Source organism: Mya arenaria, chromosome 13 (assembly GCF_026914265.1).
Source record: "Mya arenaria isolate MELC-2E11 chromosome 13, ASM2691426v1".
In the NCBI taxonomy this organism is placed as follows: domain Eukaryota; kingdom Metazoa; phylum Mollusca; class Bivalvia; order Myida; family Myidae; genus Mya; species Mya arenaria.
The window spans coordinates 42305754-42320098 of record NC_069134.1 but is presented as its reverse complement, the minus strand read 5'-3'; the positions used below and the strand labels follow the sequence as shown (position 1 = coordinate 42320098).

Below are 14345 nucleotides of genomic sequence, written 5' to 3'. Positions count from 1 at the left end.
AAACTGTTAGTAACACAGGGGGCGGAAACAAATTATTTTATTTTTTCTAGCCTATGTGTACAGTATATATAGGGTATTGATATTTCTATAACTAAAAATAATGCTGATGATTATTTGTCATTTAAATGTTCAATATCAAATCAGAATTAATTGCTTAATATTTGCGCTCTCACTGCAGTCCTGCTAAAAGCCACAAAGAACAACCCCGGAGCTATTACAGTAAGAGCTACTTAGAACCTTTAAGACGATACTAAAAACTATGGATTCAGGGGCGGCCCAAGGATTTGACGTTAGAGAGGGCGTTACTTAGGGGCGTAACCTTTTGACATGCGACCCTCTCTCAGAAAATGTATGTGGTTGACGTATTCGCAGGTGGTTTTGAGGGTACTCCCCCCAAGAAATTTACTAATAACAAGTTCTAGTCCGAAATGGTGCATTTGGGGCTTATTTTATTCCTTTTTTCTCCTGCATTGAAATTTAAAGTGAACTTGGCTGGTTGTTCCATGTATTTGTGTATTTTTAGAAATATTTTTCATGAGAAGTTTTGATGACAGGTTGTCATTTAAGGTTGTTCATAAAAAGGGGTTTCAATAAAGGCCGCTTGAAAATAAATAGACATTCTTTTAAAAAAATAAAATAAAGGATCTCGTAAGAAAAGCGTCAAAAATGGCACGGAACATTTCAAAACAGATTTCTTGTGTCTACATAATATGAAACTCATGAGTTTGGGACGTCAGCAACGTGAAAAACGTCCAACAGCCCAATTTCAGGCACAAACAAGATCATTGTGCATAAAACTTCACCCCCAAATATTATGAAAATGTTTAAAGATTTTAACATTTAGTTAATCTATTAACAAATGAAAAATACGTTAGATTTCTGGCATTATTAAAAAGTAAAAAAGTATACATTTCATGATAAAAAAAAACATTCAATGCACTTACTATATTTTTCTAACATGTAATGTATGCAATATTCAATTGTAATCATATATTGATACATTTTTTTCGTCAAGAATAAGGCCAGTAATTGTATTTTATTTAAAGAGTTGTTTATTATCATGGAAGCTATTATTAAATAAAAATTAAGATCACGTGTGCCTAACTGAACAATTTCAGGCAAAAAAAGAATGCCGCCAAGGTTGCAAGACGAACAATTGGAACACCTCGGCCATTTCCCATCGAAAACAAATGGTGCTCTGATTGGACTAATACGAGATGTGTGCTCAATTGCACTGTAATTTCGATGAAAATACTCGGGACTTTGTACATTGCATGCATTTTATTTTCATTTGCTATTTTATGTTTTGTTGTATGACATGGTCAAGCAATGGTGAATTAATTGAACTTATAAGTTACAAATCGTTATAAATGCTTTGAGACAACGTAAAACCCTAAAACTTGTTAAGTCCTTGGAACCAAGAAGTTGCAATTAGTGGTTAAATATTAAAAAGCATATTTATAGTGTAAATATTTTTTCAAAGTTCTTACTATGATTCCAGTCTATTGAGCAACACAATAAGTAAGCATTGCAGCTAAAACTGATTTCAGAACTTCTGACAAAACACGAAATTGATATTTACTTGTCATATAGGTATGAAATAAAATGAAAGTAACTGGCCCAGACAAATTGAACAGATATTAAAATACATGTAACAAAGAATTTATACGTGCTATATTTAAGCAATTTGAGAAATAGTCAAAAGGGCTAGTTATACTGTAACAATATTGTTCTGTTCTGATAACAACATGTCCCCCGTGATGACACTCTGACACGGTCACCACATGTTCAAACATGGGTTTCCAGGGCCGTAGTTCCTGCTCCAGGACGAACATGCTCAACAGTTTGTCGTCCAGCATTGGGCAGTCGACAGTGTGCATGCACAAGAAGCCCCACTACGCATGATCCGCGTTCACCGCCACCACCGCAACTTCGTCCGTGTCGCATCGGCTTGTCCGCAGCGTCATGCCCTCCCCTGACTACCCTGGCAATGATTGAGACTATAAGTATATTCCATGACCGAGAGTGTCAGAGAGGTTCATTCCAACCCGAACGTTACGTATAGAGTGTTTTGCGGAAACGAGGTAAACCGAGTTTCTGCAGAACACCATGTGCGAGTGTTGGAATCTTACACTCTCGGCCATGGAAGATGCCTTTTCTCCCACCTCAGTTAAACAAAATAAAGTAAAATTGTATTTTTTTCGCTGGAACCTTTTTGTGCGTAGTGAAAATAATGTGCGTATAGATATGTGATAATTCGTGGATGTCATGGATATGCGCCCAGTGACTCAGATTATGTAAATAGTTCTTTAAATAGTTCTGAGAAGAGTGCAGCTTTATTTCTTGAACGGAGCGTGAAAACTCTTATGGTGCCATTTGAAGCGAAAAATAATTAATTAGGATTTCAAATATTGCCACAAGACAAGGTTTGCATGATGCTACAGACGACGGTCTTCAACAAGGGAGGTAGCTGACAATAAAAAAGGAGTTCCATACGGGTACTAGTTTAATCTTTGCCCATGGGCAAGATAAGAATTTCTAGCATGGTCAAAAGTTTGAATCTACTTATCTGAGGTGGGTGAAAATAATTTCCAGCATGTCCATTTTTATCTACTTATCTGAGGTGGGAGAAAAACTTATAATGTAATTCAATGGCAATTCTCATTTATTTACCTTTTTTCAATGGCAATGTATGTGTATAATGTTCAATTAGTTTTGTTTCCCGGCCTCGTTCTTTTAAGCTGCACTCTCACGGATTGGCAGTTTTGACATTATTTTTTTAGAATCAGCTGAATTTGGCATCAATCAGGCCTTCAATTCAGTCATTTAAGATAACCCAAAATAGGGCGGGTCTCAAATGTTTGGAAAACTGCTGAAAAAATCATTTTTCTTAAAGCGTTAGTAACGCTTTTAGCCATAAAACATCAACTTTCGACCGTAATATTAAAAACTGAGGTCTGATATTTTATCAACAGTGTTATATCACCGCTTTTCAGATGTTCACGCATTATTTAGCTCATTCCGCGGTCAATCTGTGAGAGTGCGGCTTTAAGAAGTTTTTTTTTTATTTTAATTGAATTATTGTTTTTAACAATTTTCTCCCAAAATAGTCAATTATTATTAAACTAACACCTTCGTAAAATGTTTAAACCATCTAAAATGGTACACAAATAAGTTGAAACTTGATCTTACTGTATAATAAACCATAATATTTTTAAATATTACATAAAAACACACTAATATAATTATATAGTACGGAAATGATATCAGATTTAAACACACACACGCACGCACGCACGCACGCACGCACGCACACACACACACACACACACGCACACACACACACAACAAAGTCAAATCGCGTTCAATTCATATTTTGTGACATACACTGTTTCATAAAAAAAAGTAAGCACTCCTTATATTTTAAGAGCTTCATGAATGTATAATTCAGTCTGTAGTACACGGCCTCTAAACGCCAGCTCCACCACTTTACGGTGGTGCAAAGAAAAAGAGCTGTCGACACTTCCGTGGTGAAGCTGTGCCCTATATTTACATAAACAGACGTGAGTGTGATTTATATTTTATTTGATAACTTCATTTAGCGGACATATTTCGAAAATCGGAGAATGTGGTACCGTGTAAGAACACTTATACCGTAGGCTGGTTACTATTTCGTTTCAATATTGTGCAAACTGTGGTGTCAGGAGCGTTTCTCCCGAATCGAACTTGTGCATATTTTGTGATCTGATTGCATAGCAAGTACATTTCGATGCTTACACACCCCGTAAGAACATTCTCACGCATGCAAACATAACTGTTATGTATAGTACTTATGCCGGAACACAACAAAACTGATAAGCACTTCTTAAAAAGGAAAAATGCACATATTTATAAAAGTGGTGGCGCTGTTACCCTAGTGGTGGCGCTATCGAATATGTTTTGCGCTTGAAGTAATATAAAATGTAAACGCCTTTGGAATGAATACAAAAGTTGCTATGTTTATTATCCATTGAACATTATGCTGGTTATGCATACTACTTGCGGAAACAAAACTCTACGCGAACTACCTTAACCTTACTGAAAACTATTTCGAAAATAAATGGCTAGGTGCTGTTAATTTTACCATATAACTATAAGTATCTATCATGTGGGTCCGGTTATGAGAGAGGTATTCTTGCATACCGGACGTGTGTTCCCGGTCATTTGACCAGTGCTGGAAAAACGCATCTTACACCACCATGTAAGATGAGATATGCGCCACAACGCGCTACTTCTTATTTCTTTTATTGTATGGTCTATGAAAAGTACATTATTTCATTTCAATAAAGCGCAATCAATTATAAGGATGCAATTAATTTAAAAAGATAATAAACAATCGTAATAACGCGATTTAAATAGTTACTATTTGACATCAATAGTGATTTAAAATTACTGCGCTTTATGACGTCAGTAAACAACGTTTCACGCGCTTTTTGGTAAAATGTACAACAGTGCGTTTTTTACCTCAATTCTTCCACAAATTGATAATTTTAGATATGAAAGTAAAAATATCAATCATGTTTTTCCGGTACGGAAAGAAAAATCGGTCCTTCGGTCACGCTACGTGGCCGGTAACTCGGTAAACCTCTTTACCGGCTTACGCGCGTGCACTCGGGTAGGATTTTCTATCCGTACCGGACACACATGATAGATACTTATATTTATATGGTAAAATTAACAGCACCTAGCCGTTTGTTTTCGAAATAGTTTTCAGTAAGGTTAAGGTAGTTCGCGTAGAAGTTTGTTTCCGCAAGTAGTATGCATAACCAGCATAATGTTCAATGAATGATAAACATAGCAACTGTTGTATTCATTCCAAAAGCGTTTACTTTTTATATTACTTCGAGTGCAAAACATACTCGATAGCGCCACCACTAGGGCAACAGCGCCACCACTTTTATAAATATGTGCATTTTTCCTTTTTAAGAAGTGTTTATCAGTTTTGTTGTGTTCCGGCATAAGTACTATAAATAACAGTTATGTTTGCATGCGTGAGAATGTTTTTACGGGGTGTGTAAGCATCGAAATGTACTTGCTATGCAATCAGATCACAAAATATGCACAAGTCCGATTCGGGAGGAAAGCTCCTGACACCACAGTTTGCACAATATTGAAACGAAATAGTAACCAGCCTACAGTAGAAGTGTTCTTACACGGTACCACATTCTCCGATTTTCGAAATATGTCAATAAAATGAAATTATCAAATAAAATATAAATCATATCACGTTTGTTCATGTAAACATAGGGCACAGCTCCACCACGGAAGTGTCGACAGCTCTTTTTCTTTGCACCACCGTAAAGTGGTGGAGCTGGCGTTTACAGGCCGTGTAGTAGAACCATCAGATTTGCAGGTACTACTGATATATGCATTTTAATTTTCAAAGTTCCTTTTTTCATTTATGGCCATTTTTTCGCACCTTTAATTGTAATGGCCAAACGGCGCTAAAGTAAAGCATTGTTACTCTGATAATGCATTTATACATAGAATATTTATTGAGTTTATTTAGACTGAAGAAAACAAAACCGGAAAGCATAAAACTATTACTGAATCGCTAAAATGAAACAAAAACCTCAATTTCGAGGAATTATCGCTCCAGAATAAAGCTATAAAACATGATATTATAACTTGTATTTTTTTTTTGTGCACCACTGCGAACATTTATACAAATAATATTTCCACGGAAAGGGGTAAAGAAATTTACCATTTAAACCTCCAATGTTCATACTATGACACAATATCCCAGTGTTTCAAATCTTGGACGAATTTGTACGGGAATTAGCGGTGCTGGTTTTCGAGCCTGGCTTTCAGCCTCTCAGCTACCACTCGTACGTGTGGTCGTGCATGGTGTTGACTCTCAGAGTCCCCCTTGTACATGCACTGTCTAAATTTCTCTTCTTACCTTATCTCTCACCCTTACTCCTCCATTTATCATCATCCATCTATATCCATCCTCTTTCTCTTTTCCTCATCACCCCTACCTCTTAACTCTGCATTATCTTTATCGCCCTCTTTTCCAATCACCCCTTCCCATATTTTCCTCGCTACTATTCTCCCTTCATCTTCTCTTCTATCACCTCTTCTCCCTTCCTTCATCCGTCCTTCTTTCCCTGTTCTATGACATCCCATCTTCCTTCCTATATCCTCCTTCCTGCACGCTTCTATCATCCCATCTCCCTTCCTATATCCTCCTTCTTGCCCTTCTATCACCCCATCTTCCTTCCTATATACTCCTTCTTGCCCTCTTCTACTCTTTCCTCTCTCCCCTCTTCTATCATCCCATCTTCCTTCCTATATCGTCCTTCTTGACTTTTTCTACTCTATCCTCTCTTCTTCTATCATTCCATCTTCCATCCTTTATCCTCCTTCTTGCCCTTCTATCACCCCATCTTCCTCCCTATATCCTCCTTCTTGCCCTCTTATAACGTCCTATCTTTCTTCCATCCTGCCCTCTTCTACTCTATCCGCCCTTCATCTCTTCTTGTATCATTCCATCTTTCATCCTTTATCCTCCTTCTTGCCCTGTTCTATCATCCCATCTTCATATATCCTCCTGCTTACCATCTTCTATCATCCCATTATCCTATATCATTCCTTCTTACCTCTTCTACTATATCCCCTCCTTCTTCTCTTCTATTATTCCATCTTTAATCCTATATCCTCCTGCCTACCGTCTTCTTTCATCCCATCTTCCTATATCCTCCTGCTTACCCTCTTCTATCACCCCATCAGCCTATATCATTCCTTCTTACCCTTTTCTGCTATTTCCTTCCTTCTTCTATTCTTTTATCATTCCATCTTCAACCCTTTATCCCTCCATTTTGGCCTCTTCTACCATCCCCTCTTTCTTCCTATATCATTCCTTCCTGACCTCTTCAACTCTATCCCCTTCTTCTCTTCTTCTACAATCCCATCTACTTTCCTATATCCTTCGTTCTTGCCCTCTTCTACTCTTTCTTCCCTACTTCTCTTTTTATTTTATCCCATCTTCCTTCCTGTATCCTTCCTTCATGCCATCTTCTATCATACTATCTTCCATTCCTTTATCTTTCATTGCTTGCTCGTCTCTCATACCCTCCCAATTGCTCCGCTATCATCCATTAATCTTCTCTTCTATAGTCCATTCTTCTCTCCCGTATCCTTCCATCTTTGTCTCTATCCTCTCTTCTTCGTTTCTTTTATCATCTCCACTCCTATATTCTCCCTTTACCCTACTCTACCCCACTTCTTTCCTTTCTTCTTCCTTCTATCATCAATTCTACGTTCTCCCCCTCTTCTATCCTCCCTTCCCCTCCTCTATCATTTTACACCAGTACATCCCCTGTTTTGTCCCCCCCCCCTGTTCTCCGCCCTTCTTCCCCTCCCTTCTGACGAAGAGGAAGATTGTGTCGATATAAACAATACCTGATTTCAATTTTATTAAAAAATAGGAAAAGATCGAATTTTGATCAGCAAATGGCAAATATAGAGAAACGACAAGAACTGAAAAGTGATCGGGTTAGACAGAGAGCAAGGACAATAAAAAAGCAATAATTCGTGATTGGTCCGATTTATTTTGCAAAGGTCCCTAAAGATGCAATTGACGAAGAGCGGTGAAATTGGTCAATTCTAAGAGTTAACTCAAAAGTAAAGAAGCCTGTCTTAATGTTAAGAATATATAAATAGTTTTAAGAAGCTCTTAGTAAAGCTCACGGCTGCCAATCACGTGACCTTTTTGTGATAAAGTAGAAATTCGACAAAAATCTGCAAAGTCGACGAGCGCCGGTAACATTGCATATTTTTCATCTTTAATCAGTAATTTGTATCAAATTTAAGCTGCCATGTTTTTATTATTACACCTCAACTTCCATTCCTTAAATAAAATGCCTTTCGGCAATTGCGTTCATCAATCGATGAACGCAACATCTTCGGATATGTTCTGATCGCAATTCATCGCATAACAATATACATCAAAACTATTGATATTTTTATTGTTTGTATTGTGTCAGCAGGTCCCGTAAAATATAAATCAACATTTTAGAAAGTGCTAAGTTATTATATTTTAAACGTTTTGTTGCCAAAAGAGTCTCAATTTTACGTTTAAAAGTTATTTCAAGTGGTTGATCTTTTCCCGCGTTATTGTGACGTCATTTGAAAAAAAAATGTTTCCGGTAACAGTCGGGTCGTCCTATTTACAGAATGGGTAAGAAAGGATTACTGAAAGGTAATCCGAAATGAAATGAAGTATTTTTTTAACAGTTCTTGAATAAAATCATGAACTATTGGTGTAAATATAAGGTATGAATTGCGGGGTTGATGTCATTATCGGGGATATGAACGCAATTGGGCTGGTCAATGTACGCGTGGAGTCATTCGGACTCCACACACTTAGACCAGCCCAATTGCGTTCATACCCCGATAATGACATCAACCCCGCATTTCATTCCTTAAGAGACCCATTTTCCTCGACATGTCTACTTTGCAAAAGTTTTTAATCGAGGGCATGCGCCCCAGATTCATATGGTAAAATTAGCCAACCGAAGTATTTTTCCTCCAATTTTCTAGGACAGTCCATACAGTGAGTATGTAATAACTAGTTTTTAACACGAAAGTCAAAGATTCATGATCATATATTCGATTTTATGTGATTTATTCAGTATAAGAATTGCATTTGTAAAGGAAATCTATCATTTTAAATATTTGATATAAAAAGGACAACATCATCATCACCACCACCACCACCAACAACAACATCTAACAACAACAACAACAACATCAACAACACAAAGATATCGATAAGTGAAATTTCAAACCATGACACACCATTGATTCTACTTGATCAACATTTTGAAGAATGGCAAACGAATATACAAAATTTCGTTGCAGGGATTGAAAATATGCAAATATGCAAGTTTGATTTTCGTATCATGTTGAATACTGTGACAACAATACTGAAATAAAATAACATACAAATATCTTGGATAAAAACCAGTTCAATAACAAAAATTAGATAATGTAATCAATATTTAATTAAAAAAGGAAACCATATTGTTTATATCTTATAGAGCGTTAGTGATTCTATGATTCATACAATAATACAAAATATCAATCAATTGCACCGTATGCATGTACGTTTATTAAAATTCGCAGCTCACGTAAAGAACGTAAGAGTCTCTTCTCCATCTTCATCGATTATGACATGCCAGTCAACGTAGGGATCAAGGATTATATCATTGTAAATCATATGGCTGGGACTGTTTCCTAATCTATTGATACGTGAATAGAATGCGTTCCTCGCACGCCTATCTTCTGTCCTTGACAAGTTTGCTTGTTGGTTTTCAAGTACGTCGTTGTCAAGTTTGACCTTTTTGCAAGTCCTGCACATCTGCGTACATGCTCGCAACTGAGTTTTAGAAAACTCAGAAACGGGAAACGGGCGTCGGCATTTTTGGCATTGAGTATAACCAGGTTCAAAGCCCTTGGATCCTTTCTTTGGAATTACATCGATGGGCAAGTAAGAATTATTTTCAAACTTGCTGAAATCGCGGAGTGCGATCGATCGTTTCAGGTCGACAAACACATTTGAGGCTATTTTCAAGCGTTCCATTTCTTCGTTGTCTGGTTTTAATTTTTCAAACAGATGGAAAAGTAATGCCACGTCTCTGTTCGCATTTTCTTTATGTTCCTCTGCCAATGGTCTGTCTCCCAAAATATGATTCTGCATGAAGTTTTTCTTCTTTTTTACCATAACCTTGGATATAGAATATGTTACTAGACAGTCATATAGACTTTGCAGTGGAACCACTTCGTCGTGTCTTTCACATCTTCTTGATGATGTGTCTTCAATATCTCCTGGTCGTTTTATAACTTCAAGCAGTTGAATATCAATGACGCCATCAAGCTTGACATGGAACTGATGGAACAACACATCCGAATCCTCCCTGCAATCAAACATCAGTTTCAGAATGTGCTTATCTTCTAGTATGTCTCGTAGTCCTCTCTCGAACGGTGAGGTTTTTAATTTTAGAATGTCTAGAATATAAACCTTTTCCTGCGTTGCGATGGACACGAGCTGTAACTCCCCTTTACGAGAAAGATCTTCTCCTTTACAATCCAATGCCAAAATGGGCTCTCTTAAAATTGCTTGTTTGATGCTGTCTAAGCAATTCTTCCGAAGATCGTCATTGTCAACAACTTGATGATCTGACGGTTTGTCAATTGTTTTGGATAAGATATCTTGCCCACGTTTTCCTTCCTGTTCTCTTTGATCGCCCTTGGTTGCCATTATTTGTAAATTATTCTATCTTTTAATGTGCCAGGATATCTGGAACAAAAAGTAAGCTTATACTTTATCAGGAACATGATGTTTTGACTACAGACGGCTTGTAACTAGTGTTCGTTACAACTTCCATGAACGTAGAAATAAGGTTTTCGGTGATTTTTATTTACGTTTACAACTGATTAAAGTTGTCTGTTACATGTACAATCGCTTGATTTGGAAATAGTGGTTCTACAAAGTATTACATTAGTTTTTAGTTTTTAGTTGATGTACATACGTAAGTACTGTTTGACGATTATATTATGGTGCTAGAATGATATAGTGAAACTCTACAGCAAAGCTTTACCATAATTTGACATATTAGTTTCATTTCTACAAAATTTGTATAATCATTACCTGGTATATCAATGTGCTATAGTCGGAATAACCTGTACTCTGACTTAGTGTAAACAAAATGTTTGATTTCGCCTGGTCCTTTGTAAAGAAAGAACGACGTTACAAACATCAGCTATTATTTTATTCAAACGTTTATTATCGGTTACATTTCGTTAAGAGCAAATACTTGCAGAAGATAATGCAACTTTTTAATCGCAATGAACAACGATTTAAAAAGGAGATATATTGAGAATTGATCGCGATTTTCATCGCTCTTCATTTAATATGCATGCTTACCCTAGATACTGAGTTCATACAGCATAAAAGCAAGAAAAATGCGATTAATCCTCAATTATATTTTATGTCATTAATTAATAAATAATTATATCATATTTACCTATATGGGTGATCCAAAACAAATACAGTTAATAATGATTATAGTAAAATAAGTGTTAAGCGATTGAAATCTCCATTCAATGTGCGGTAAATAAAACTGAGAATACACGTACTTATATACTTGTAAGTAAACTTTAGATAACCGATTTTCATGAACACCATTTTTCCAAAAACAGCTTAAGAAGCCGAAAAGGAAACATAAAATGAGCATTTTCAAAAAAAGATAAAACAATTGTTTGTTTAGTGATTATGAAATGTCCCTAAGTTGTTGATAATGATATACATATGTGACGCCCATTTATTTTAAAAAAGATAACAATTTTTTGAAATTATAATCATATCATTACACAATTAATCAGTTTCTGAATGTCAAATCATTCCGCCACAAAACTTATGTCGTGTTATAAAACTATCAGAGATGGATCCTACATCGTACTAATGAGTCACTCATGTGTAAAAATTGTGCATTTTTATTTAATCTCGGAAACTAACCGACAAATTAGGATTTTCCTTTTCAGCCGGCGCTTTGTTTTTACCGTCAAAAGAGAGCTGTTTTGATCAGGAAGTGTCCCAACTATGTCATATGTATATTACTCATGCTATTATTTAATCCACATCATCAACATATCACATCTGGAAATGTCATGTGTGCTCAACTCGTTCAACTTAGCTCATACGAATCTAAAACAACAGTTTGTTGATCTTATGTAGCTTAAGCTTTTTTCTGTTTTAAAGCTGCACTCTCACAGATATACCATTTTTACTACTTTTTACTTATTTTAAAATAAAAAAATAGTCAAAACTTTCAATCTGTGAGAGTGCAGCTTAAACAGTGATGGACCTTATATGAAATTTTCAATCAACGAAGGTTTCAAGAAAAACACCCCACTGCTATCGAAATAAATGTCTTTAGACAACTGAGCACCACACCTCATAACAACGGCAACCAAAAACAAAAGAGGAAACTAACCCTTACCAGTGAATGATAGTGCTGTGGGGAATACATCATGAAAAACAGAGTAAAACTAACGATGAATGACATCTAACTTAATGTTTCAGCTGGCATATACATGATCCCTAGAAATAGCCAGATACTATAGCATCGTGAACGGATTACAATAACGTATTTATCACCTCGTGCTATGTGCGCTAATTCGTGTTCACAAATGCAGGCCGCATACCTTAGGCATCGGTGCACTATGTTACAAATCGGCAAATATTAAGTATAATTCAATCCATGACGACCAAAACTACGTAAGTAGGCTAAAGTTGAAAGATTCAAAACTTATTGATTAAAGCGAACATAAATTCAATTATGTTATCTTTAGAAAAGACTTTGGTCTAAACGAAATATTTGTTCATGATGTTAGTCGTAGTTTTTAGGTAGTATAGAGTATCAGCATGGTACCCATCATCATATCAAAACTAAAACGATTGCCGGCAACCAGCTTTACAAATTATATATTATAATGACCCTGCCATTATGCAGGTTACTCACCTGGACATTTACTTGCCATCTTTCTGTGGAACTAATATACAAAACTGAGATATATTTAAAGACTATGATATGTTTTATAAATTTGCACTTACCTTAGGTCATGCCTGTTTAAATTGCATCCAATTATTTCATTCCTGTTGCTATGTACATACAAGGAGGGTTCTCCACCCACCTTCCATATACGTGTTGAATGTATTTGAACTGATAAGTATAACTGTTTAATCATCTTCGTATTAAGATAAACATTATTTAGTAGTTGTCATATAATAATAATTTATATTTTAAGCCACTTCGTTACTGCTTGATTTTATTATGTCTTGAAGTTGTATTTCAATATTGTAAAAAAAACTGTTATGGCTGCCGGACCGCCCGGTGGGCACTGTGAGTACCGCCCTACCGGTCCTTCTGTTCTGTCAGAGCGGTCCTCTGATCCTTCGGTGATTGGTCGGACGTTTCACCGGCTCGGCCGCCATTGGTCAGTTCTGATCACGTGGGCATCTCCCGTTCTCTATATAAACAACGTTCCTTTCGGGATCAGCAGTTCAAGTTTTGAGCTTAGCTTGAATACAGTGTTCGTCTAGATGGTTTTGGTTAGGTTTCACCCGTATGTGTATGCTTGATTATTGACGTCGGATAGCTCGTTTGGGTTAGGAAACACCCGTGAATCTGATAGGTCTGGTAGTTTGACAGTACGTTAATTCGATAAGGTCTAGTAGTTTGGCCTTACATAAATAACAAGTTGTTTTAACGAAAGATTGTTAATTGTTAACCAAATATAGAAAACGTGAGAGCCCATGCAACTTAAACTGTTATCTGATGACTATACATGTGTTTGGTGTCAATGATTTGAAGTTAAAACAATACACCATAAACCGTAAAACGTTCAACTCGGTGTTCGTTGTATTTCAACATCTTCCCTGACTTTTAAGGAAGTTTTGCCTTGACTGCGTAGGTCGTTACAATATAGAAACATAACAGGGTTTTCAAATAGTTTTACACGGTAAAACACGCTGAATATTCATGATAACATTTGTAATAGTAAAAAATAACTCTCAGACTTTATTGGAAACAATCAACATCAAAAACTGAAAGTAAGTTTGCCGAAAAATAAACGGTGCTTACAGTAATTTTGTATCGGACATAATGACCGACCAAAACAGAAGTTTCGCCCGTCATGATGGAAATAAATCGAACATGTCCAACAGTACGACATACATGCAAATATGAAAAATCCATTTTGAAAATTTAATCAAAACAATCCAATAAAGAATGCAATACCTGTTTGTAAGATGTCCAACTAACACACCTTAAAACCTTAACCTTAAATTGTTTTTTCTTTCTTAAAGTATCCCTAAATTGATGTTTATAGAAGGGAGATCAAGTTGAAACATTTCAGCCAATTTAGATTACAATCTCAATTCGAATAATTAAATAACATTGGTATCTCCTCAAGATTCGTACTGAAGTTTATGACAGATAAATTATCCCTTAGATTAAAACAACAGCAAGAAAAATATTTTGAAATGCATGCAATACAAATACCAACATTATTATTATAATTTCCATCAAGTGAAGAAGTATCTTCATGCAGAAAATAAAACACACAGCTTTTTATTGTTTTGAATTCTTTGAACGACGGGTCATTTATTGTACAAATTACTTCTTACCAAGGGCTGTCATAAAAGAAATGAAACTCATCAGTCAAATCATCAATATGATCAAAGTAATCAAAATCGTCAATGTCATTAGTGGAACCATACAATGCTATACAGTATTCTC

The 14345-nt window shown here is 36.0% G+C and overlaps 1 protein-coding gene across 1 annotated transcript; it reads right to left on the bottom strand.

The window, feature by feature from the left end:
• Window positions 1-9092: 9092 nt before the first annotated feature.
• On the bottom strand, window positions 9093-11142 carry LOC128214391 (uncharacterized). The gene is made up of 2 exons (XM_052920833.1): window positions 11070-11142; window positions 9093-10342 (listed from the first exon to the last, which is right to left on the bottom strand). Exon 2 carries the CDS (start codon window positions 10301-10303, stop codon window positions 9170-9172), a length of 1134 nt encoding a protein of 377 aa, XP_052776793.1. The 5' UTR covers window positions 10304-10342; window positions 11070-11142; the 3' UTR covers window positions 9093-9169.
• Window positions 11143-14345: the final 3203 nt, after the last annotated feature.